This window comes from Scardinius erythrophthalmus, assembly GCF_964197995.2.
Source record: "Scardinius erythrophthalmus genome assembly, chromosome: 21".
Taxonomy (NCBI): domain Eukaryota; kingdom Metazoa; phylum Chordata; class Actinopteri; order Cypriniformes; family Leuciscidae; genus Scardinius; species Scardinius erythrophthalmus.
In genome coordinates, this window is record NC_138241.1 from 3,735,405 (window position 1) to 3,760,378 (window position 24,974).

A 24,974-nucleotide genomic window follows, 5' to 3' on the forward strand; every position below is an offset into this window, starting at 1 on the left:
CAGAATTCAGTATTTTGTGTGTGTGTGTTTTTTTTTTTTTTTTTTTTTTTTTCAGTAACTTGTCTTTGCCATATTTGATCAAAATGAAGTTGTTCTGCTTCTGAAACGAGTCCTTTTTTCTTTTCGGCTGACGTCCAATCGCTATATGGAACGCCCACTTTTCATGATCCAATCAATTCCTGATTGATAAAACCTAGTCCTGCCCTGATTTTTTCTTGTTGAATATCTTTTTCAGTCAAAAATGGGTCAGTTTGGTGGATTTTATGTCCCCATCAAACAATATGGCAAAATTTATGTAAATTGTTACTCAACTTTCATGCCACATGGTTTCCCATGCATAGATGTACGCCATTAACAAAAATCAGTAACACTTTAGTTTAGGGTCCCTTTTTATGAGTACTTATAAAGCACATATTAATGCATTATTTTGCATGAACATTTCATTTATCCCTGAATCCTACCCAATACCTAAACTTAAAAACTACCTTACTAACTATTAATAAGCAGTAATTAGGAGTTTATTGAGGCAAAAGTCGTAGTTAATAGTTAGTTAATAGTGAAAATTGGACCCTAATCTAAAGTGTGACCAAAAAAACATAATGATTGGCACCTAAAACATATTAAAAAAAAAAAACCTCAAAATAAAGGTTACATATACATTTCTAAATTACCAATTAGTAATGTATAATTATAGACTTATCTTTTGAATAGACTTGAAAATGATGTTGGCATTAGTGGAATTTTATTGCCATGGTTTAAATCTGACCGTTATCATTGAAACCCTTTATAAAGTCTTTAGTCAGGGCAATTCCAAACTTACACTGTTTTCACACTTGGTTCAAAAGCTTGGTCTAAACATAAGAACGATTCTTGAACGCTTGTGATTGGTCGAGCGCTTTGAGTGTGTTTGGGAAATGTCCCGCCCCTTAACATAACTGCCAGTTTAACACACTACTAACTAACTCAACCAGGCCCCGCCCCTTTATTCTGTGTATTAATTATTTAAATGAGGAATATTGTGACGTGTTCATTTACGGAAGAAACTCAAGTCTACAATGGAGGCGTTTCAGGAGTTCAGAAACACTGACACTGATATAGAGAAGAACTGGAGCTTTTTCATGCTCAAACAGCAACAGTACACACTAAACACAGATGAACATGGAAAAAAACACAATAGGTCCTCTTTAAATATTAGGTGCAGGTACACTAGCTTTGAGCATGGATATCAGCAACAGGATATGATGACATTATCTAGGGTTTCTGTTTTTAATTCTACTAGATCACAAATTACAGGCAAATTCAAAATGTCAAATATTTGGTGCATTGAGCCAAGAGATCAATAAGTGACATTGACATTGTCAATTGGTAAAACATGTTTTCATCATATACTGTATGAATTCGCAGGTTCAGCAAACATTGGTACGGAGTACAATCTAAATCTCTTCACATGTGCGAGTTTTTCCTCTCTCTTATGTCTGCATGCCAACGAATGGAAGCGATTTGAGCACCAGGGTCACCGCAGTCCTGGCTAACTTGCTCATTGTCCACTGAGAATAGCCCTATTGTCTACAGCATTTGTACAACAAATAATGCGATTGCCTCTTTGGTTAAATATATTTCTCTCTCAGTGATGTTTTGAAGGAAAACACAAATGTATTGCATTATGATTGGATATGATTTGACTTGCAGTGGACATAATCACAAGCATATTAAAAGTTACACTCACTTTTGTATTGTGATTTTTCAAGTGTTTACTATACTTTTAGATTTACTTACAGAGTCTCCATGTATACCTTTGGCTCCTTTTGGTCCTGGCAGGCCATGTTCACCCTTTAAAGAAACCAACAGATGTAAATTTTCAATATGTTTGGGATAGCTTAATTTATAGTGAGACGGATAAAAAAATACACTGGTAGCAAAATTACATTTGGAGACTTTAAGAAAAAGTTAAATGGGTTTTGAATGAAAAAAATTATTGAGAACATGCCACTTAATTATATTTATAATTAATAGAATTAAGGTGCCTATAGGTACAATAACAGTGTTGGACGTGCACTCATAGTGCCTGAAAATATTGCCTGTGCATGCAGCACTAAGTTTTGTAAAAGAGCAAGAAGCATAACCTCTATACAACAAAAAATGAGAAATAAACTGTCCACATGAGCAAAGAAAAAGGGAAAACATCACCTTGATTCCCCTCTGACCATCATTTCCAGGTATACCAGGCATGCCCTGTTAAAAAACAAACTTGCTCAATTCTTGTTTAACAATGAACTACTTAGTAAAATCCCCAGGAGACTTATAACATTCATTAACGGCTTTAAGCACAAGAGACAGAGTCGTTACACTAATGAGTGCATTCGAAAACCCAGTTACTGGATGTATTGAGTCTCTGAGGTACATGGTGAACACAGCGCTGTGTCGGGACACCGGTGGGTTTTCCTGGCCTCTGATGAAGCTAACATGCATAGGATGTCTGGATTAATCACTTATGAAATGCATCCCTCCTGGCATCTTGAAGCTTTGTCAGTCAGAGAAAGTAATAGTTTTAACAGGACGTTGTTAAATTCGGAGCTAACACCGGAGATAACATCAGGCCAACCTACACAATCTGTAGGAGGATTAAGATTTAAATCTCAAGGTACTGCAACTTTATCTTTCCTGTTATAATAATTAAAGTGCTAGTATTTTATATAACATTACAATAATATATAAAAATATATAAATCACAATAATGTTTTCGAAAATAGATCTAGCAAATAAGAGAAATGAATGCACACAAATGGGCATTTGTTGAATAGCTATAACCTTTGGGTTGCTAATTGCAAATTATAACCATTAGGCTATGTTAACCATTAGCTCTATTTTTTAAATAGTTTTCATTGTGTACACTTTATTATTATTATTATTACTATTTTAATGTAACTGTATCAGTTGTCTATGCAACTGCTTTATTTGTCTAATAGTTTTCCTCAAATGAGCTTAAAAATGATAGAGTAAGTTTATAATGTGTTTGACACGGTTGAAACCATACTGTAAAAGACATCTACGAGTTTAATGCGTTGTCATTACTGCTTGCAAATCTATATGCAAGATTTTTGGATTAAATATCCAAAAACCACTAGAACAATGATATATATTTTGTTGACTTGTGTATTTACATTATCCCAAATGTTTCCTTGTTTCCAATAATGTTTAAATCCAGAGAAACTATTTGTTATATAGCTCAACACAGTTAGTCTTATTGTGTGAGTCTCTTGTTTTCTTGATTTAACGCGAGTAACATGTTTGTATGAAGTGGCTAACATATTATTATTATATTATTTGTAGTAACAATAATACAGCATTTTCTCCACCATTCAATACATTTTAAAATTAATTGCAAGCCATTTAACAACACAAGTCACCTAGCATTTATTAATATGATATTCTAATATTGATCTAGCTTACAGAGTAATGTTACAACATAAGTTGTACACTCAAATGTATTATTAGCATGATTGTTTTGACCAAGTAAAACAGTGCCTCATTACCCCAAAATTTTAATTCGTCAAATAAATTGACCTGTATGAGTAGTAAATCAGCACTTGCGGCTATTTCATTAGAATGAAATACAATAATGTGAATTTAAGTGATCAAACATAACTGTAACAAAGTTCAAATTCAGGGAAGAAAGATGCAGACGTTACTTTAATCATAAAATAAACAAACAACAAAGCAAAAGGAGTGGCAACGTGTGACTGCCGTTTGTCTCGGCCCGCCCTGCTTCATACCACAGCAACGTTAATAAAACTTTAATACATTTGCTCATCCGTGAATATGATTTCTGCCTGAGTCCCATCAGATTGCTCTCCATCGGCTGTGGAGGTGAATACGACAACTCCCAACTTCCACACTCATTTACTGCATCAGCAAACTGCACCTGCTATTGTTCTGAATAAGTGACCTCTAGTAGTGAAACTTACATACTGTGCCTTTAAATCACAATGTACTGCAGCACATTACTATTCAAACCTGCATTTTACTTTTAGGCAAATGCACACCAACACTACACATGTTCAAACTCTTCCTAATCAAACACACCTGATTCAACTCATCAGCTCAGTAGTAGAGACTGAAATAGAGGAGTCGGATAATAAGAGAGACATCCAACATGTGTGCCTCCAGGAACAGGGTTAGGAAACAAGACTTTTTGCTTCAGTCGGAATAAAAACAGAGTTTCCCGGTGTTTGCGCATACTTAGACAGGCTACCAGTGCTTATTTTCTTTGTTTTAAAAAGCAGACTTAATATTTACCTATTTAGGAGATGACGAACACATGAAGCCATTGCTTCTATTTATCAAGCAGTAAAAACACTCCTTCCTGCGGCCAAAACAAGCCGTCTGTGGTGGATGAGAGTCTGAAACAACGTCCTGCAATCTTCACAGACCATGAGTGAGAATTTTAGAAAAATCGTTCCTTCAACAACAACAAAAGCTTGTTCCGTGTGTCATACGTCATTACGCCATTCAATCTGATCAAGTGTTTTCATGCCTCATCAAACGGATTAGAAAAGGTTTACATCACCCCTTACAATAAATTTAAATCAAATCAGGCCAATTTATTCCAATTGACATGGTTACATTACTTTTTTACTCTGACAATGCTAAAATTCCAATCACAAACAGATTATTAGAGTCCAAGTAAACGCAGCTACTGATGTCAACAAACCTGACCCAAAGTATTACACTTCGGCATGAAACTCTTCTACATTTGTGCTTCAGACAATGAAAGGGATCTCAGGTCAAGCACCTTGTTAAGGAGATGTGTAGACTGAAATTCACTTTGAGGGTTGCTAATGGATCAGTGAGGGTTAATGTCATATTATGTGACTACGCATTACTTGACAGAGAGCTTACAGCCTACATTTAGCCTTAAGAACAAATGAAGTTGGCCTATGCTAGTATGGCTAGCTAGTAGTTACTAAGCCTCTACTAATTAATGTAGAATTCTACTAGACTTCAAGTCTAGTGTGGACTTGAAGTAGGCTAAGGAATGACCCTTGGGACACACTGCTCTGCATTTTACACATCTTCCTTATCTAACACACTTGATTCCCATCATCAGCTCATTAGGAGAGGACTCTATCAGACTGTCAGTCCAAATCCGATTTTTGTGCACATCTGATCAGATTTAGCTAGTGTGAACGGCCAGAAATCACATGAAATGCGATTTTTAAAAATCTGTTTTGAGCTACATTCGTATGTGGTTTGAAATCCTATTTCTGTTTTCCTGTTTGTTGGTGTAAAGTCAAGATGATTTGGCCAAATTAAATCATGTTTTTCACTTAAAATCAGTTGATTCGATTTGATTTTGCTTGACAAAATAATATTTTGCGCTATATTTTGTCTGCATAAAAAAGTTATTGATGTGCTAATATATGGTTTTGGGCCTATTTGTCAAGAGAATATTTCATAGGACTAACTCAACCCAGTCAGTAACAAAATTATAATTTGAAGTTTTAGATAAATCAGATACATTACTAAGAAGCACTTGTTTTCCCAAAACAGATTGACTTTCATTGCGAGACCTGTAATCGTTGCGGGAATGTATCATTATAAGATTCTGTTCCAAGCCAATATGGCCACGAGCGCTTCGTGATCAAAAGAACTACTGTACAACAGATACACTTGACTTATAGACCATAAACCATTACTATTGTTTATTTTGGCACACTTTTGTCTCTGGTTGTCTTGGTATGACAACACAAAAATTAGAAAGATTAATTTATATTGAACGTAATGGTCTAAATAGCCTAAGTGGTCAAAGGTCTCGTTAATTTACAAAGGGTTCAATTGATCGTACTACTAAACAATGATGCTTTATAGCTGAATTGAACTCACTTCATAATTGATTAACTTTACAGTTATTGAACGGTTTTGAATCAATACTAAACAGACTTCAGCTGAATAATGACGCTCTTTCTAGAGCTCTGTTGAAGCATTGAACTCAGAATCATTATTTTCCTGTTTATCACTGACAAAAAAGCTGCGTTGAAATCTATATTGTATAATGCGCTGTCTAAATAAGGGTGACTTCAATCGGCTTGATTGGAAGCGTGCGGTAGTAGAGATTAAAGTACAATTCATGTGCTACGTACTAACAATGGTGTTTTCAGAATCAGCTAGTCTGTACTGTAAAGTAACGTGTGCAATTATAAAAGTGTTACATTTATAATTATTTCATTACATTGAGTGCGTTGCGTTGTGGGAAACAGTGTCCTCAGATGCATACATTAGATTTCAGCAAATGGAGTATAATCTGGGAATTCCATGCATACAGAAAATTCAAATACTATTCACAATATCCACATTGCATTCTGCAATATAGTTGGACATCTTGCCCACCCTGTCAGATCCAGGGACATACCTAATTGTAATACAATTTTCTTAACTTTGACAATTCCGCATGAATTATTTTAAATGTGATTTGTTTTGTCTTGCATTAGAACACTGTCCTAATATTAATACGAATATGCAAATTCGTCTCTTCAGTTACGTCACGTCCGTATAGTAATGTTATGTTCTTCTTCGCGCCAATATTCGGATTCCAATTAGCAGTAGCAGCGCCCTTTTTATGTTATACAACAATGGCTTAATCACTATCTATGACACATTTAAGAAATGTGAATTACGCAGATCATTTGAATTACGACGATATTATCAACATCTTAAATTCAAAGCCCAGCCGACTGCGACTTGTTTAGAACAGACATCAACCATACAAGGTAAGCTATAGGTAGTTTTTTTTTTTTTTTTTTTTTTTTTTTTTTTTTTTGTCTGGCCCGCCGTGGCATGATTTGCATTTAATATTTGTGACCAAAATGTTTTCTGAAATGTAAGCGGATTAGCAATGGCAGGGGTGTTTTCCAGAAAGCAAGGTTATCTTACTGTCAAACATACCCTGAACTGTCGGTTGATTAAACCAAACGTCTCGGTTACGGATGTAACCCTCGTTCCCTGAGTGGGAACGGAGACGTTACGTCGGATGACGACGATTGGGGTTTCGCTTAGAAGCCTATCACCTTCGAGTATATAAAACGAGCCAATGGCAATGAAATGCCATGGGTCTGCGGAATTTGCATAGCGTAACTCCGCCCGCCGCAGGGGGTATATAAGGAAGTACGCTGGCAGAATGCAGATATGTCTTCGCTGAGGAGTCGAGACTGGACCCAGGCGTTTTTCAGCGGTACAGCGGAAGTGGCAGGAAGACGTAACGTCTCCGTTCCCACTCAGGGAACGAGGGTTACATCCGTAACCGAGACGTTCCCTTTCGTGGTCACTCCGAGTTACGTCGGATGACGACGATTGGGGTTCCAGTCTAATCACGCCACCTCGGCTGTCTTCCAGTGCCCTGCGTAAGTCTGAACTCCCTGTTGTGAGACTAGCACGAACGAAGGAGTCCTACTTAACACAGGGATACCAAGGTACACTGGGAAGCATATCTCCAGAGAGAGAAATATGCAATTATGCCCAGCCATTGATGGGGGGGACTTAGAATACACATATGACCCAGAGGGATGCATATGGAATATCACTGGGGTGACCAGCCGCAGGTGAAATTTTTAAACCCCAGGGGTGGCAAGGGCTTGCCAAGGGAAAGACACACGCTCACAAGGAGACTTACAGTGGAATACACATGTGGGGGTCGCCCAGAGGGGGACCATGCACATGGAGGCACCTAGTCAAGCGCAAAAGCTGCATTATGGCAAAATGGCATAAGTCAGGCGTTGACGTAAGCAGTGCTGGAGGAACTCAGAGCTTATCAGACTCACCTGAGAAGAAAATCGCACGTATCCCGTCCGTGGAGAGAAACTGGCTCTACTCGGAGATTATAGAATCTCGCGAATGTGTTGGGTGTCGCCCAGCCTGCAGCTCTACAAATGTCTGTTAGCGAGGCGCCATGCGCTAGAGTCCAAGAGGAAGCCACACTACGAGTGGAGTGGGCTTTCACACCAAGGGGGCATTGACGACCTTGCTGCTGGTATGCCAAAGCAATGGTATCCACTATCCAGTGAGATAGCCTCTGCTTTGAGAGAGCCTTTCCCTTCAGCTTCCCACCATAACAGACAAAGAGCTGGTCTGAGGTCCTGAAACACCGCGTCCTGTCTACGTAAGCACGGAGGGCGCGTACTGGACAGAGCAGTGCCAAGGCTGGGTCTGCCTCCTCCAAGGGCAGCGCTTGCAGGTTCACTACCTGGTCTCGAAAGGGTGTGGTAGGAACCTTGGGCACGTATCCAAGCCGGGGTCTCAGGATCACGTGAGAGTTAGCCGGCCCGAATTCCAGGCACGCTTCGTCAACCGAAAATGCCTGCAGGTCCCCTACCCTCTTGATGGAGGCCAGTGCAACCAGGAGCGCTGTCTTCATAGACAGGAACTTAAGCTCTACTGATTGCAAAGGCTCAAATGGAGCACTCTGCAGGGCAGTTAGTACCACTGAGAGGTCCCAAGAGGGTACGAGGGGAGGACGAGGAGGATTCAGTCTTCTCGCTCCCCTCAGGAACCTAACGATCAGGTCGTGCTTCCCCAGAGACTTACCATCAACTGCTTCGTGATGTGCGGCAATGGCGGCAACATACACCTTCAGGGTGAAGGGAGACAGCCTTCGCTCCAACCCATCTTGCAGGAAGGAAAGCACGACACTGATGGGGCATTTCGTGGGTTCTTGATGTTTAGAAGAACACCAGTTGACGAAGAGGTTCCACTTCAACGCATAGAGATGTCTCATGGACGATGCTCTAGCGGAAGTGATGGTAGCCACCACCGCAGGTGGTAGGGTACTCAAACCTGCCTCGTCCCGTCCAGGAGCCACACATGGAGGTTCCAAAGATCGGGACGAGGGTGCTAAAGGGTGCCCCGTCCCTGAGAAAGGAGGTCCTTCCTCAGAGGAATTGGCCAGGGAGGTGCTGTCGCGAGGAGTACTAGTTCGGAGAACCAGGTCCGGTTGTGCCAATACGGGGCAACCAAAATGACCTGCTCCTCGTCCTCCCTGATCTTGCGCAAAGTCTGCGCAAGAAGGCTCACTGGGGGAAACGCATACTTGCGTAGGCCCCACGGCCAGCTGTGCGCCAGTGGAGGCATCTGTTGATACAACAACATGCCGGGAAACTCGTTCTAAGGGCACTCCGGCCCGTAGAAATTTGAGGTTCGACCACGGGGTGAAGGTCTGACGGCAGGCTGGAGTCACTGGAACTCGAAGCGTGCCGTGTTGCCATGCCCACCTCGGGACTCGATCGCGAAGCCAAAGCTGAAGCGGTCTCATATGAAGCAATCCCAGCGGCGTTACCGCGGCTGCGGATGCCATATGCCCCAGGAGCCTCTGAAATAGTTTCAGTGGAACCGCACTCTTGCCATCGAATTGGCGAAGACAAGTCAGCAGTGACTGCGCGCGCTCGCTCGTAAGCTGCACGCACATGGCGACCGAGTCGATCTCCATACCGAGAAAAGAGATCCTCTGCACGGGGCAGAGTTTGCTCTTCTCCCAGTTGACCCGAAGGCCCAGACGAGCTAGGTGCCGGAGCACTAGGTCCCTGTGTTCGCAAACCTGGTCTCGAGAGTGAGCTAGGATTAGCCAGTCGTCGAGATAGTTCAGGATGCGAACCCCGTGTTCCCGGAGGGGAACAAGGGCTGCCTCGACGACCTTCGTAAAGACGCGAGGAGACAGGGCTAGCCCGAAAGGGAGAACCGCGTACTGGTATGCCTGCCCCTCGAAAGCAAACCGTAGAAACGGTCTGTGTCGAGGTAAAATGGAGACATGGAAGTAGGCGTCCTTCAGGTCGATCGCTGCAAACCAATCCTGCGGCCGTACACACTGGAGGATGTGTTTGGCCGTTAGCATCTTGAACGGCAGCCTGTGAAGGGAGCGGTTCAAGACGCGCAGGTCGAGGATTGGCCGTAACCCACCGGACTTCTTGGGTACAATGAAGTAAGGGCTGTAGAAGCCGGACTCCATCTCGGCTGGAGGGACAATCTCGATCGCACCCTTCGCCAGTAGGGTGGCGACCTCCGCTCTCATGACAGGGGCATTGCCACCGACCATAGTGAAGCGGACTCCCCTGAAGCGGGGAGGAGATATCGCGAACTGAATCGCGTAGCCGAGTCTGATGGTTCTCGCGACCCAGCGGGACAGTCTGGGAAGCTCTAGCCAGGCCTCCAGAAAGTGCACCAGCGGGGTCATACGAACCACAGACGTACCGTCGGTGGGGCAGCGAGGCGGAATGACCGGCACCGGCGAGGGTGGCATAGCGGCCCTGTGCGGGGGCACGGTCATTAACCGCATCCTGCCAGAGGAGGCCAGGGGAGGGCGCGCGTCCCACGGGGGCGTGCTCTGGCAGGGGTCTGGCGACAGAGGGGGATGAGAGGAGCGTGGCCCGTGGGCGGCGCGTGCTGTCATCCCGCACCTCTGGAACAGAGGAGGGCGGCAGTGGCGGGACCCGAGGGTGGCGCACACTGTGGCCCTCGGGCTCTGTTGGCTCAGGATTGGGGGATTCGATTCTGTCTTTAACCACATTAGGGTACTGCTCGTCGTTGGACGAGCAGCGGGGAGTGGAGAACAAAAGATTCTCCCCCGGCCCTCCACCGGGGGAAGGAGTAGCCCTGCTACCAGCTCCTGAACAGAAAAGAATGCCAATCCTGAGCTGCCCGTCTCAGGAGCGCCGCTTAGCCTGGCGTTTAGCGGGCTGCGGGGCTGGAGAGGGCTGTGGCGCCTTCCTACGGCTTCCTCCACGACGCGGCCCAGATGAAGGCTGCTGCTGGGGCCGTGCGGGAGGGGCGGGAGCCGCGGGAGGGCGCCCTCGGCGGCGAGCAGGCTGAGGATTCTGTGCCGACGGCTGAGCAGCGGAGTGTCGGGGCAGGATGTGCTTAATCGCCTCAGTCGGCTTCTGGGCAGTCGAGAACTGTTGGGCAAAGTCCTCGACTGCACCGCCGAAAAGGCCGGCCTGGGATATGGGAGCGTCAAGCAGACGAGTCCGCTCGGGCTCACGCATATCGGCCAGGTTCAGCCAGAGATGTCGCTCCTGGACCACAGCTGTGGACATCACCAAACCCAGGGAGCGCGCGGTCACCTTCGTCGCCCGGAGAGCGAGGTCGGTGGCGGCACGCAGCTCATCAAAGAGCCCTGGGTCTGTCCTACCCTTGTGCATGTCACGAAGCATCTTGGCCTGGTAGACCTGTAAGATGGCCATGGCATGCAAAGAGGCAGCTGCCTGTCCCGCCGCTCTGTAGGATTTCGCCACCATGGTAGACGAGAATCTACAGGCTTTGGACGGGTGCTTAGGATCACCACGTGATGAAGCGCTTGCCGGACACAGCTGCATCGCGACAGAACGTTCAACCGTGGGAATCCCAGTGTACCCACAAGCATCAGCTCTATCGAGGGGAGGAAAGGCGGAGAAAGCCGACGAACGATCGCGGGAGGACATGGTAGCCTTCCAGGACCGCGTGACTTCCTCATGCACTTCCGGGAAGAATGGTATTGGGGTTGGGCGGCGACGGGTGTCAGCGGCCGCTCCCAAAAACCAATCATCCAGCCGCGAGCGCACTGGATCTGGTGGCGGGGACCACTCTAATCCAATGGCCGCGGCTGCCCGGGAAAGCATGGCAGTCAGCTCGGGATCAGACTCGGGCAATGCTGACACGCCCGAGGGCGGCAACACAGCCAAATCCTCACTTCCCGAGGACTCACGCCCACCTTGTGATGCAGCGATCGACATCGTATCCTCTTCTGGAGCGCCAAACGAAACGCGCGGGGCCTCCGTAGAGGGACCAGCGGTTTCGGTTTGGACACTCGCGGGTACCGATGCTGAAGAGGGGTGTGTGGACCGTTGACGTGTCGGCGGTATGTCCCACACAGTCACCCTCAGGTCACCCTGGCCACCAGCCGAAGTACAGCCTCTCGGGGAGACCGTAGATCGGGGTGTGGATGAGGGGACTCTCGCTCTGACGAGCTCATTGAGTCTCGACCGCAGCATGGAGATGGTCATGTTCCCGCAATGGGAACATGAGTCATCCACAAACGCTGCTTTAGCGTGATCAACGCCCAAACACGCTAAGCAGAGATTGTGCCCATCAGAAAAGAATATGTCGCGACCGCAACCAGAAGTGCACGGGCGAGGCATCTTTAAAAATACGTGTCGCGTGCAATGCTCTTGCGAACAGGGAGAAACACACTATCTGTCAGATCACTGAGCAGATCAGCAGGGTAGTGAGCACTCGCTGAAATCGCCGTCACACCAACACCGGAGAGTTCGCTCGTCTCGAAGGGAATGAGAAGATAAACTCAGAATATTTGGCTTGCAGGAGTGGAGAAGTTCTCGGCTCCGAAGCGAAAAAACATCTGCATTCTGCCAGCGTACTTCCTTATATACCCCCTGCGGCGGGCGGAGTTACGCTATGCAAATTCCGCAGACCCATGGCATTTCATTGCCATTGGCTCGTTTTATATACTCGAAGGTGATAGGCTTCTAAGCGAAACCCCAATCGTCGTCATCCGACTTAACTCGGAGTGACCACGAAAGGGAACCTTGCTTACTCGAGGTATGCTGGTTCCAAAAAAGCGTCCAGGAGTAAGTTCATGCAACTCAGAGTATGTTCATGGACATGGTTGACACACCATAAATTCTCAAAAGAGCGACGAATCGACGAGTCACCATGGAAACGGACATTAAGAAGCACGCCATACTACTTCTTTCGTTAAATGCTGTTTTACACACTTAGTGCATATCGCCACCTATTTGGTGGTTGTTCAATCATTTTGAAATATTAGTTTAATAGTCTTTAATCACTGTGAATAAGAACTGTATTGTTTGTTTGATGCTAATTATATAATAAAAAGCAGAATGATTAAACTAAATACAGTCTGTGCTTGCAAAGATAACATGTCTGTATAAGTTTTTTTTTTGTCATTTTGCTTCCACATTACTTGAAAGGTAAGATGTATCATTTCATATCATATCTTTTATTATAAAAATACATTATAGCATAGAAAACGTCCTGTTGCAATAAATAAATAAAAAATGTCTGAATGCAAATCAACTATGTGTGAGATGAAAATTATATAGCCAAGTTATATATTATAATAAAATTAGCATTAGCATGTTTCAATGTTGCTTTATATATCGATATAACTATATATAATATTTTGCACAATCTGTCCCATTAGAGCCTCGTCAATAGACACCTCTGAAGTAAACTAACCCTGAACACCTCTGAAGTAAACTAACCCTGAACACCTCTGAAGTAAATTTAATAATAGTAATTTTAATTATACCAATGTCACATTAAAACGTCTACAAATGTAGACGTCTACAAATAGAGACTTGTTCAGTGGTTCGCCGCTGGGGGGCAATCTCAGTGAATCTGCATTATTCATGTCTTTACAGATCATCGCCCCCCAGTGGCAAACCCTTGAAATCTGATACGCGCTCTAAACCACTGATTCGAAACTAAATATTTCGTAAAGGTTTCGAAGCTTCATGAAGCAGTGTTTCGGAATCGCCCATCACTACTTTTATCAGTGTAGCTATATGTCATGAATAAGCAATTAAATAGGCAACACTCTTTCTAGAGCAAACGCGAGCATCGCGCTTATAATAAATCCATCCAACATATCTGCACATGACGCGCGACAACTATTTGAGGCTGTTCACACTGGACACATCAAATGAAACTTAATAAACTGGAACATTTGTCTTAATGAACGAGTGCATGGAAATGTTGTAGGCTATTGAAGCGTTAATTGTAGCACCTTGCAATGCAATACCCCGTTTGCTTTGACGTGTCCATGACATGTTTAATCTTTATATTAGTCTACATACTTCACCTTTAAGTCATGGGCGATTATAGTGCCGCACAGGGACCAGTCCGTCAAAAAAAAATTCTTCCAAAGTAAGCTGGTTAAAAAACATGGGGTGATGCAAATTATTCTGGCCCACCCACACTTTTAGAGGCCTACCCATCATCCACTTTCTGCATCCGCCACTGGTTGTATGGTGGTATGCCATTTTGAACACGGCTTCCATGTCGATTTCAGTGTTCTTGAGTTGCATTTAGCAGATGCTGGCAAATATAGTAGGTCATCCAGGTATTCCATGTGTAACCCCTCCGGTTCTACTCGCCCTGCTCCAAACGGGATTCAAACCTGGCGTTTCAAGCATGGGAGGCGGGTGTGCTTACAAAGACGCTAAAGAACGCAGCCTCTAGCGTCAGTCATTAACACACCTCCTGAGGCCAGGGGAGTGAGGTTTACATGCAGCTGGCTTCCGTTACACATGCATACAGAAAATTTGGATACAACGCACACTACTGAATACTGCAGAAATAGAGTAGGATGATAGTATGTCATTTTGAACACAGCCATTGAGAAATACTGCACTAAGGGAAGGATACAAGACACTTCTACTGCAGAATTTCAGAGACTTGGGTGTGAAATCTTCTTGACTTGGCCTAATAAGCAACCACAGAGTAATGATCTGGCAACCACCTAGTTCACCCTAGCTTTGTATTGTCAAGATGGGCCAACATATTTATGCTATAACAGTATGCTAGTATAAATGTTATAGTGCAAGTGGCCCCACCAATAAAATCCAGTGCAAACAAACTATCGTTCCCGGCAGAAGAGCCCCTGATCGACCCTCTCTGTGCAAAGCATGCACCTTGTTACTTACGACTGACTCTTACATCATTTCGCAAAATGTAGGGACAGATTTTATGTTATGTACACACATCCGGATTGTCCTGTTTCCCCTGGAAAGTGTTTGTATAGCCTAATGTTTTACTGGCTAGGTTACTTTGTTTGCATGATAAAAAAAGAACAAAAATGAAGAACAAACTTTCTCAAAATCCAAAATACAGACCATTGCACAGATTGATGGCTGTATTTGCTACTTTTAGAAAGCGTGACATTTTAGATCTCTGGAAAGTTTAGGTTAACTGCAGAACATGTCAAGATGGGCCAGGATTCGTCATTCTATCTTTTATAAAGCATCTCTGTGGTCAAGCACATTTCCTCTTTGAATGCTTCCTCTTCATGATGTATGTGCGCTTCCATGTAGTCTGCAGAAAACATTTCCTTCACTTCCAAGTTTTACAGCTGTTCAAGCTCTGCATTCTATTTTTGTATTAGTGAAAAAAAAAAAAAAAAAAAATCAGCAATGAGCCTTAAAAAAATAATCAGGACAGTAGATAAGCAGACTTGTATTTGCCTGAAGTCAGTAAACTATAAAAATCAGGACTAAAAATGCCTTATTCACAAAAGCATGCAAAGGAGAGTACTTGTTATGAGAAGTGTTTTACTGTGAGGAATCACCAATAATTCGACATAATCGAATAATAACGACAACTTGGGAGATTACTATGGTAATATAGATTGTCATGGTAATGGATGTGGTAATGATGATGTATTTGGTCTTGATGGAATAGATCTGCTACGCTGCTGCTGTGCTCCAGAGCAAGTACCGAGACTTGCTACTGTGAATACCATTCCAGACACTGCTGTGTGTTTTCTCCTGATGTTCCAAGCAACTGAAACTTGTTGTAAAAGTTCTGAAGAGCGAATTTTATCTTCCACAAGGGGCAAGGCATTTAATCTTTTTGATTTTGCACTGCCAGAGATAGTGAAACTAAAATCTCCCGCTTGTGTGAAAACGGTTTACAAATAAACTTGACACGCCTTACCATGTCTAATAACAAGCACAAACTGTGTTAAAAAGAATTTGACGTGCAAGTAAAAAGGTAGGCTATCTGTCCTACAGCGTTTTTCTACTTTACCACAGTAAAGAATGCGAATATAATAGGCCTAATTAAACGCAAACCAAAAGGAAGAAACGTTTATAATCCCCTGCGAAAATGGGTGAGACGTGATGGAAGATTTGGGAAAAGAAACGAGAGATTCCATGTTCAGTTGAATAACTAATGGAATATTGTTAAATTCACTGATGATCGGGTGACCAGATTGCAAAACAGAATACAAAGTCGACAAAGCTTAAATTTATTGGCTCACGCACAGCTCTCTCATTCGTCATGAATCCAAATGTTTCCATGGCTGCGATGTAACATTTAATTGCTAACCTATTATTTATTTTGTAAACAAAGCTTTGTGCATAATATTATAATCATATAATCAACATATTCATGTAAAACAGCATTCACATACAAAAAATGTGTTTTGGCGGACCACCGCTAGTGCTACTCAGCCACCGCGGTGGTGTGGTTGTCAAGTTTACAGGCACAGCCCTAATAGACAGGAAGGGATAGAACCAAAAACCTCCCCAAAACAAGCAGATCTATCGGCAATTGATCAAATAACATAGACACTTGATAATCTTATTAGCCTATATGATCTTATAAGGCCATTTTTTTTTTTTTTTTTGCATTTACACTGTTCTGAGCACTAGGGGTCGCCGTGGAGACTGGTGTTGGATTGTTTTGAAGCCTCGACACAATAGGGCACATTTGCTTCAACTGTTTCAGTGTTCCACGAGCCTCGATCTGCCCACCACTAATATAAAACAGCAGTGACATATAATAGACCACTGCTGCACAAACATGTACAATAAACACTGCTGCTTATACAATATGCTTCAGTGATTCGCTTGTGCACTGTTGACATGAAGCTAGTTTAAAACTTGTAAAGATTGCTCCATTTAGGAATTAATAACTGGACCAAACAATATGTTTTACTTATCTTAGATGTTGATTCCAGATGCGCTCTGAAAGCGCGCTGCAGACAGTAACAGCAAACAATGCCAAGTATTTGAATGTTTGAGCAGCAAGCTCATTGGCCGCTAATTCAACAGCAAATCAAACACACCTGAACCAGCAAATCAAGGTATTACTTGAAATTATAGTCTCGGTTACGTATGTAACCCTCGTTCCCTGAAGGAGGGAACGGAGACGTAGTCGACGTGTCGACTGATTGGGATCACGCTAGGGAGCCTGTCATCTTCGAATATTGTAAAAACGAGCCAATGGACATGGCGTGTGTGAATTGCTTCACACGCCCCGCCCTGCTGTGCGGGTATAAATACAGAAGTGGATGCACACACCAGTTGTTTTTTGCTGAGGAGCCGAGTGGAACCCGGTCAGCGGTGGTACAGCAATAGTAGCTGTGGGACTAGTAAGCTTCAGGAAACGAGGGTTACATGCGTAACCGAGACGTTCCCTTTCAGTCGGTCACGTACGACTTAGTCGACATGTCGAGTGATTGGGATCCCTACTAAAACGCCACTAGTGCTGCTAGTGCTAATGACCTTCCAGTGCCTAGACAAAAGCCTCCTGATCCTCCCGCATATTGAGGCGGATTTAGGACAAGGCTTAGGCCAGGAAAGTCACTGCTGTTCCACAGGACCACTGGGAAAGCGTACCTTTCGTTGGAAGGCATACACTGCGGAAGCCACATCCTGCCCTAAGGAGGTAACGTGGAGAATACGCATATGGACTGAGCGAACTTAGCGGGCAGTACAACATATGGAAAGTCACTGAGGTGGCTCCAGCCGATAACAGGAGGGAGATGCAACCAGTCAGTGACAGCAGAGCAGGCTCTGCCAAGGGAAGACATGGGCTCGCAGCAGGGAGTCAGTCAACCCATGGAAGAATACACATATGGGATCGCCGTAGGGATCACAACATATGGACCCCACCTAACACAAGTTACCAAGCATACAAGTGATCGGTCTTGAATGAAAGTGTGTCATGCTTCCTATCAGTATGATCGTATGTACTTAATTCAAAAGATGGCTTGAGTTAAATCTGTGTGAAATGTTCTGTATTCTTAATAGTAATAATGTCTAAACTGTGGCCTCTTTCCTCTCTGCTAGAGCTTAGAGAGTAAGGAGAGCACAGATAAGCTTGATTTATGATAAGAAGTGAAGAGAACGCCACCTCCTAAATAAAGACAATGTCTAATTGGTTAGAACTGATCCAGGAGGCTGGGCGGACATTTGAGTTTAAAGGGATACTCCACCATTTTTTCATATTAAACTATGTTATTCCCTTATCTAAGACAAGTTGATACATATCTCTCTCATCTCAGTGCGTGCACTTAATCGCTCTAGCACGCGGTGACACTTTGAAAGCACTTAGCTTACCCCAGTATATTCAATGGTATCTAACAGCAATGAATTTAGAAGTGACCAAACACATCAACGTTTTCCCTATTTAAAAACAGTTACACGAGTAGTTATACGACCAAGTATGGTGACACAAAATAAAACGTGGCGTTTTTCTAAGCGGGTTAAAAAGGATAACTATAATGGCGTAACAGCACTTTTGGAAGTACTTCGACTCGGCGCAGTAAAAAGTCACGTCTGATCCTCTTTCCACCATTGACAGAAGTGAGAGGAAGAGGATCAGTTACTCGTGTAACTGTTTTTAAATAGGGAAAACGTTGATGTGTTTGGTCACTTCTAAATTCATTGCTGTTAGATACCATTGAATATACTGGGGTAAGCTAAGTGCTTTCAAAGTATCACCGCGCGCTAGAGCGATTAAGTGCATGCACTGAGATGAGAGAGGTATGTATCAACTCGTCTTAGATAAGGGAATAACATAGTTTAATATGAAAAAACGGTGGAGTATCCCTTTAAAATCTTAACACCAGAACAAAGTTTAAGTTTAGTGCAGAACAAAAATGCAGCGGGAGATGAACAGATAAACCAGACGGGCTCTCTCTCAAGAAAAAGTAACCATGTAGATGCGCAGAGACAAAGAACCCAAATCAAGATCAGAAGAACGGGTTCAACAGCTTCATTCAAGCCATCTAACTACTCTCGTCTCAATTTTCTTTCTTTTCTTAGTTCTTTTCTTTTCCGTTGTGAGTCTCGGTTCTAAGTTAAGTTTTGCGGCAAAGTTTCGTTCCACGATTCGACAAAACCATCTTCAGACAAATACTTTCAACCCATCAGCCAGCACACCACGTGATTGGCCGCCCCATTCATCTATTCAAGCACGAGGACATCAACCAACGAACAAACCCAGGAAACCCCCTTTTATGCAGACAAAAAGGGAATCCCTATGCAACACAAGCAAGTAACCTCCAGACTAAAAGCTGAACTGGTGTACTGTATTGATTTAATAACCCGCCTAAGAAGGGTTAAATTAATGATTGATGGTTCTTCAGGTCATGTCTTAGTGCATAGAATCTTGAGATTTCATCATCTCACTCTTAAACTCTTTCCTCACTCTCTTCCTTTCTGCAACTCGTATGAATGTGTGTGTGCGTGTGTTTGTGTTAGGTATTAGCTTTATGTGTTAGAATAATCAATAAAGTCTTGTTTGTATTTTAAAGCGAAGTGTTACTTGTGTTATGTACTTACGAATTTAATGTCTTAAACTGCTGATCTAAGTTACCATGCTAACTATAGTGTTTCACTATAGTTTGGAAATGTATATCTGCTGCAGAGCGGATGGTTACGGCCGGTTCAAATGAACCCTGAATGAGTCATTTGCTCGGTCGTAATAAGTGCTTCTTTCGAATTCCCTATAAATTGATTAATAATTCCTTTGAGCTAAATTAATTGTCAGAATCACTCTATTAACGCTACAGGGAAAAGGCAGTTATTTGAGTAATGCTGGAGCAGGGTTGGAACTGAAGTCTGCAGAAAGGAGAATAACAAGGAGCTGAGTTGGCTTACTGAGTTGGATTTCTGCACACTCGCGAATCCTCTCATTAACCTCTCATTTGACACAATGTAAATAAGTAGGGAAGCGCCAATATGAACATTTTGGTCGATATTGGGAGTGGGAATCTCTAAGCACCTCATCATTCGATTCGATTACGATTCAGAGGGTAACAATTGTCGATGCATCTTTTTTTTGTGTGTGTGTGTGTGTGTGTGTGTGTGTGTGTGTGTGTGACTACTTGGTAGTTTTAAAGCAAAGTATTTATGATGACCCAGAAAGAATTTACTTCCAATACTTCCTATATTCATTTTATTAATAAAACAAATGGAGGTGATTTGGCAAGTCAACTGTAAGGTTAGATTTGCCAGCATATGTCCCAACATTGCAAAGAACCAACAGGAAAATAAATGTGTGCCTGTACTAGCAGCATACTTGTAGTAAATGAATACAAACTTCAGCATATATGCTGAAGTTTGTATTCATTTACTGAATCTCTAGCATTTAATAATAGACTTCTAACCAACATCCTCCTGTTATTTCCAATGAGAAACATAATCCTTCAGACTAAAAAAAAAACAAAAAAAAAAAAAAAAAAAACATTTTGCTGTAGCAAAATCACAAACAGTTTTCGTTCCAAAATATAGGATTATGTACCAGCAGCTCTCATACAAACATAATGCTTGTGGCCTTACACATATTCGGAATAATTAGTAACATACAAAGCCGCTCTTATACACAACTAAATAATAAAGAGTTATGACTTGAAATGTTTGCTGTACACCACAATCAAAAACAGCTTAATACAAAAAAAGTGAATGAACATCTGCAGAGAGCACAGTCAACATGTAACTTTTTGTGACTGGCATTGCACTGATACACACTGTGAGTGTGAATCTCTAGCATTTAATAATAGACTTCTAACCAACATCCTCCTGTTATTTCCAATGAGAAACATCCTTCAGACTAAATAAACTAAAAAACATTTTTCTGTAGCAAAATCACAAACAGTTTTCGTTCTTATACACAACTTCATCCCTATAAATAAGAGATTAATTGTGCAGTGTAGACAGATTCATCGATTAGTAAGGAACTTGGTGAGATCACAATGAATGAGATGAGTGACAGCTTTTTAGTGATTATAAAGGGAGCACACTTTGCGGTTATACTGTATATAATCCATTGAATAAAAGTTTTTTTTTTTTTCAAGCTGCTAAGAGGACTGATGGCCCATTTTATGCTGCAAAATTTTGGAAGTGTCATCTGCATATAAATGCATGTAGAAAAAAAGGGCAAAATAGATACGCATTAAGCAATGTAAATGCAGACTAATAGATTCATAGAATTTAAAAAACAAAATTATATTCCAATAATTTGTAAAAGTAATGACTTGTAAATAATCTTAAATGTCTCACTGTACATTGCTACTTTTGTTATGATGGAGCCATTGCTTGCTTACATATTACATCTGCACTTTACAAGAGTACCCTTGCTAATTCAGAAGCACCCTTGATTGATTCTTAACTGTCCATTTGACAGTAAAATTTAAATGTGAATTTTTAGTCAATTTGAAACTAAAGTTCTAGTAAATGTCTAATTGTCCACCTGACAGTAAAATTAGGCTAAAATGTACCATACCATTAAAAACCATTTACATAATTGTGATTATATCAATGGTGAACAATGGATTGTGATTTTTATCACAACATGTGTATTTGTTGTGATGCATACACCTCAATTTTAACAATGAAATGTAATATACAGACAGTGATGCATGTGCAACAACAATGTGCATAGTTCTGATTGTCTTAACATATTATAACTATCACAGTAGGGTTGGTTTTGGTTAATATCGAAAGCTATATGCTTCATATGTAGATTTGTTTGACATTTTGTATCGTGAGTCCCTGCTCCGTTTCTCTAAGACGATGCCTAAGATTCCTTGCCCTGAAAAACGTTGAAGACTCCTGGTATATGTGCATATTGTGAAAGGCCTCCCTCCACCCCAACACTTTTAAAACTAGCGATGTTCTGATTATCTGTATTTCTTTCTTTATATGCTTTTTCTTTGTGCTGTAGGTCTGTAAGAATCTGAGAAACAGCTGTCTTGATTTCATCTGCCAGGATTTTGGCAGTGCCTTCTGAACATCGTCTTACTGAAGTGAAACAAGAATCAATGCATAAATGTTTTAAGCAACTATTGCCAAGTACAATGTTTAGACGTCAGTACCGCAAATGTTATGCTGTAAATTGTTATTGGCAGGTCCTTCTTGAGCAGGGCATAGAACATTATCCACAGTAATATAGGCTAACATATACAGTGGCGTGGCCCCAGACATATTTTGACAAACGCATGAAATAACAAGTGCCATTTATTTTAAAGCTAACACAACAACACTTTTCAAAGTTTTTCAAATATATCAAAGTAGTAGGTTTTAATATTTGGACTCATTTTGTTTGGTAGAAGTTAGTGAAACATGTCCAAAGTTAATGTGAGGAACTACACCTGTCGTTACCCGTTACCCTGCTAGGACACCTGTGTGAACTTGAGGGGAACTGCATTCATACATGGGCTGTGTCCGAAATCGCCCCCTATACCCTTAAATAGGGCAGTATTTGAGGGGACAGCCATTTGTAGTGGTATCCAAAACCATAGTGGACGTTCCTGAGTGCACTCATTCAATCCCATAATGCATCACACTAATGAGTGTACAAGCGATGTGCGCTCAACAGCTAAAGAATACCCATAATGCATTATGAGTCATGCACCGAATGAATTCCCACGTCTGACCATAAGATGGCGCCCGCAGCTGAATCATCCATCTATCCATTTTCCCAACCGCTGGTCCAATGTGGCTACAGCATAATATCATACAGGCATATCTTCCTTTTTAATTGATTATTAAATAGTTTCATTAAGGTTTATCCATGACAAGAGTTCAAGATAATCTTTTCATTACTCCTGGAGCTGCCGGTTTACTAAAATTCTAATGATTATTAAACAGCAAGTACAAACTATGCAAAAGCAACAGCCCTTTCGGCGCACTCAGTGTCCGAATTTACTCTCTCGTTTTCATTCACTCCTTCAAGTGAACTAAATTAGTTGAGTAATGTATAGGGGATAGTGAATGAGGATATAGGTGGCGATTTTGAACACAGTCATACACTAAAATCACACTGACACCATTTGGTTGGTTAGTTCAGAGAAAAGTTATAGCCTCACGCAGTGTAAACTGTGTGTAGGCATCCGACTTAGCTAACAGCACACTCTCTGCTTCTTTCTCTGACACATACGCAATGAGATAGAGATATTCCTGTCAAAATGACAGAATTAGTTTGGAATTAAAGCTTTTATGACTAAGTAGAAGCCACTGCCGGCTAAGTCTGGCAAGTACACAAAAAATTACAAGCCAATGGGGATTCTATTGCCAATGTGTGTAAAGGGTTGTCGTTTGCTTATTGTTTTTCTTTTTAAGTTTTAAAGTTTGTCATTGAATGCAATGAAAATCATCTAATTTAAGTGAGTAAATGTTTAATTATCCTTTAACAATTTCCAATAAGGTTCAATTAGGTAAAGCATAAGATATCATGAACCAACAATAAGTGTTACCAATTTTGATAATTTTTTTGGGGGCCATTGCATGTTTATGATTCATTGTTTAAGGTCTAAAGGTAGTATTCATTTAAATAGCCTCAGTATAAACAGTAATAAACAGTTGGTGGTTTATGAATGAACAGCAAAATAAACAATGTTTTACAATTTTAGCATATCCAACAAAGCCACCTTGGGCATTTTCCATGATAAGCGGAAGCAGATGTTTGGTCTGAGTTTGCTCTGCAGGGACCAGTAAAAGAACATGGAAACTTGTTGCAAAAAGTACCTTCCATTGCTTTGAGAATATAAATTCTCATGTCACTGAAAATGACCTTGGAAAAGAATAGTACAAGAAGTAGAACAGTGAGTGTTAATGTATATATATAGTGCATGATTTTTTCCCCAAAACTAGTTAAGCACCAATTATCAATTACCAATTACCTGTGCAATGCCCAATCTTTGCCAACATAGGCCTATTTCTGTTTCTGTAATGCCAGTAAAGTACTAAAATTAAACTGAAACTCAGTTAATTGTACTGAATTAATTGGAATAGAATCTCACTAATTACTGTAGGTACAGTACATGACCAAAAGTATTGTCTGCTAAAGGAGAACATTGACATTTCCAAAGTTTTCTCTCTACTTGACTACATTTTTTTAATAAGTATAAAGACTTTGTGATGAGTACTGCAGTTACTCATTGATTATTAGACATAATTTTTTGTGTTTTAGTAAAAATGGCCTAGAGGAAGGAGCCATCCTCTGCAATTCACTTTGGATATCGCTTGTTTTCTGGATTTGAATGGTTGCAATGTCCGCAGAATAATGATCTGGTACCATTTATTCGTACTATATATTTTTGTACTATGTTGGGTTAACCACTTGATGTTCAATGTAAAATCTGGATCCTGAAGCAAATGCTGAGAATGACCTAAATCATCTAAAATGAGAGACATGCATGCATTTAGACACTGTATGCATTTAGTCTGCTTGCTGTTTATCCCAAGACCAGCTAGATGGCTCCAGTTAGCAGACTTTCATTATACCCAGTAGAGCCACAAAACTATGGCTCTTAGAGCCCATTTCTCTAAAGAAGAGTTCAACTGCCAGCGCTAGTCTGATGAACTGCATTGCTGAGTCACTCATGGTTTTTTCTAAGGCTACATAGAAATATTCTTCTGTCCTGTCCAGGTGCAAAGACTTAGCCACTGTCAATTCAGTGAGCCAAACTGGGAAATTGTATTAGATGCAGTAAAAAGGGTGTATTTCTCACGGGTTGCTATGCTCAAATGCTGCCTGGTATTATTTAACAGCTTGCACTTCAGTGCAGTCCACCCACTACAACACCTGGCAATGATCTTAGCTGGTTTAAGATCTACTCACAGGATGTCCCTCTCTTCCATCCACTCCAGGAATTCCAGGCGGTCCTGGATCTCCCTGAAAAGACAAAGATCACATAGTCAGAATAATAGTGCAACTTTGCACTATTATTGGATAGGAGTGTTTGAAATTTATTGGAAAGTAGTCAATATTTGTGTATTTCAATTTGGTGATGCAGACAATAGGCTACACACGGGAGAAAAGGAATTCGGGAGACATAATTGTCCTAAAACTCATGTGGGGAACATTACATTTCACTTCAAATGCATCTTTTTTTTATTATAAACAAGATGCTGGAAAAAATGGCATGCCACTGAATCTGCTAGGAATCAAATCAAGAAAGCAAC

The 24,974-nt window shown here is 41.8% G+C and overlaps 1 protein-coding gene across 2 annotated transcripts in view; it reads right to left on the reverse strand.

Moving 5' to 3' along the window:
- Positions 1 to 24,974, reverse strand: part of col21a1 (collagen, type XXI, alpha 1) — a 75,410-nt gene that overhangs the window by 20,031 nt on the left and 30,405 nt on the right. For both annotated transcript variants that reach the window (XM_081350650.1, XM_081350649.1), the window contains exons 16-18: positions 24,631 to 24,684; positions 2,188 to 2,232; positions 1,777 to 1,830 (exon numbers count right to left, since the gene is read on the reverse strand). In XM_081350650.1, the coding sequence (XP_081206776.1) occupies positions 1,777 to 1,830; positions 2,188 to 2,232; positions 24,631 to 24,684 (153 nt within the window). The remainder of the gene's footprint in view (positions 1 to 1,776; positions 1,831 to 2,187; positions 2,233 to 24,630; positions 24,685 to 24,974) is intronic.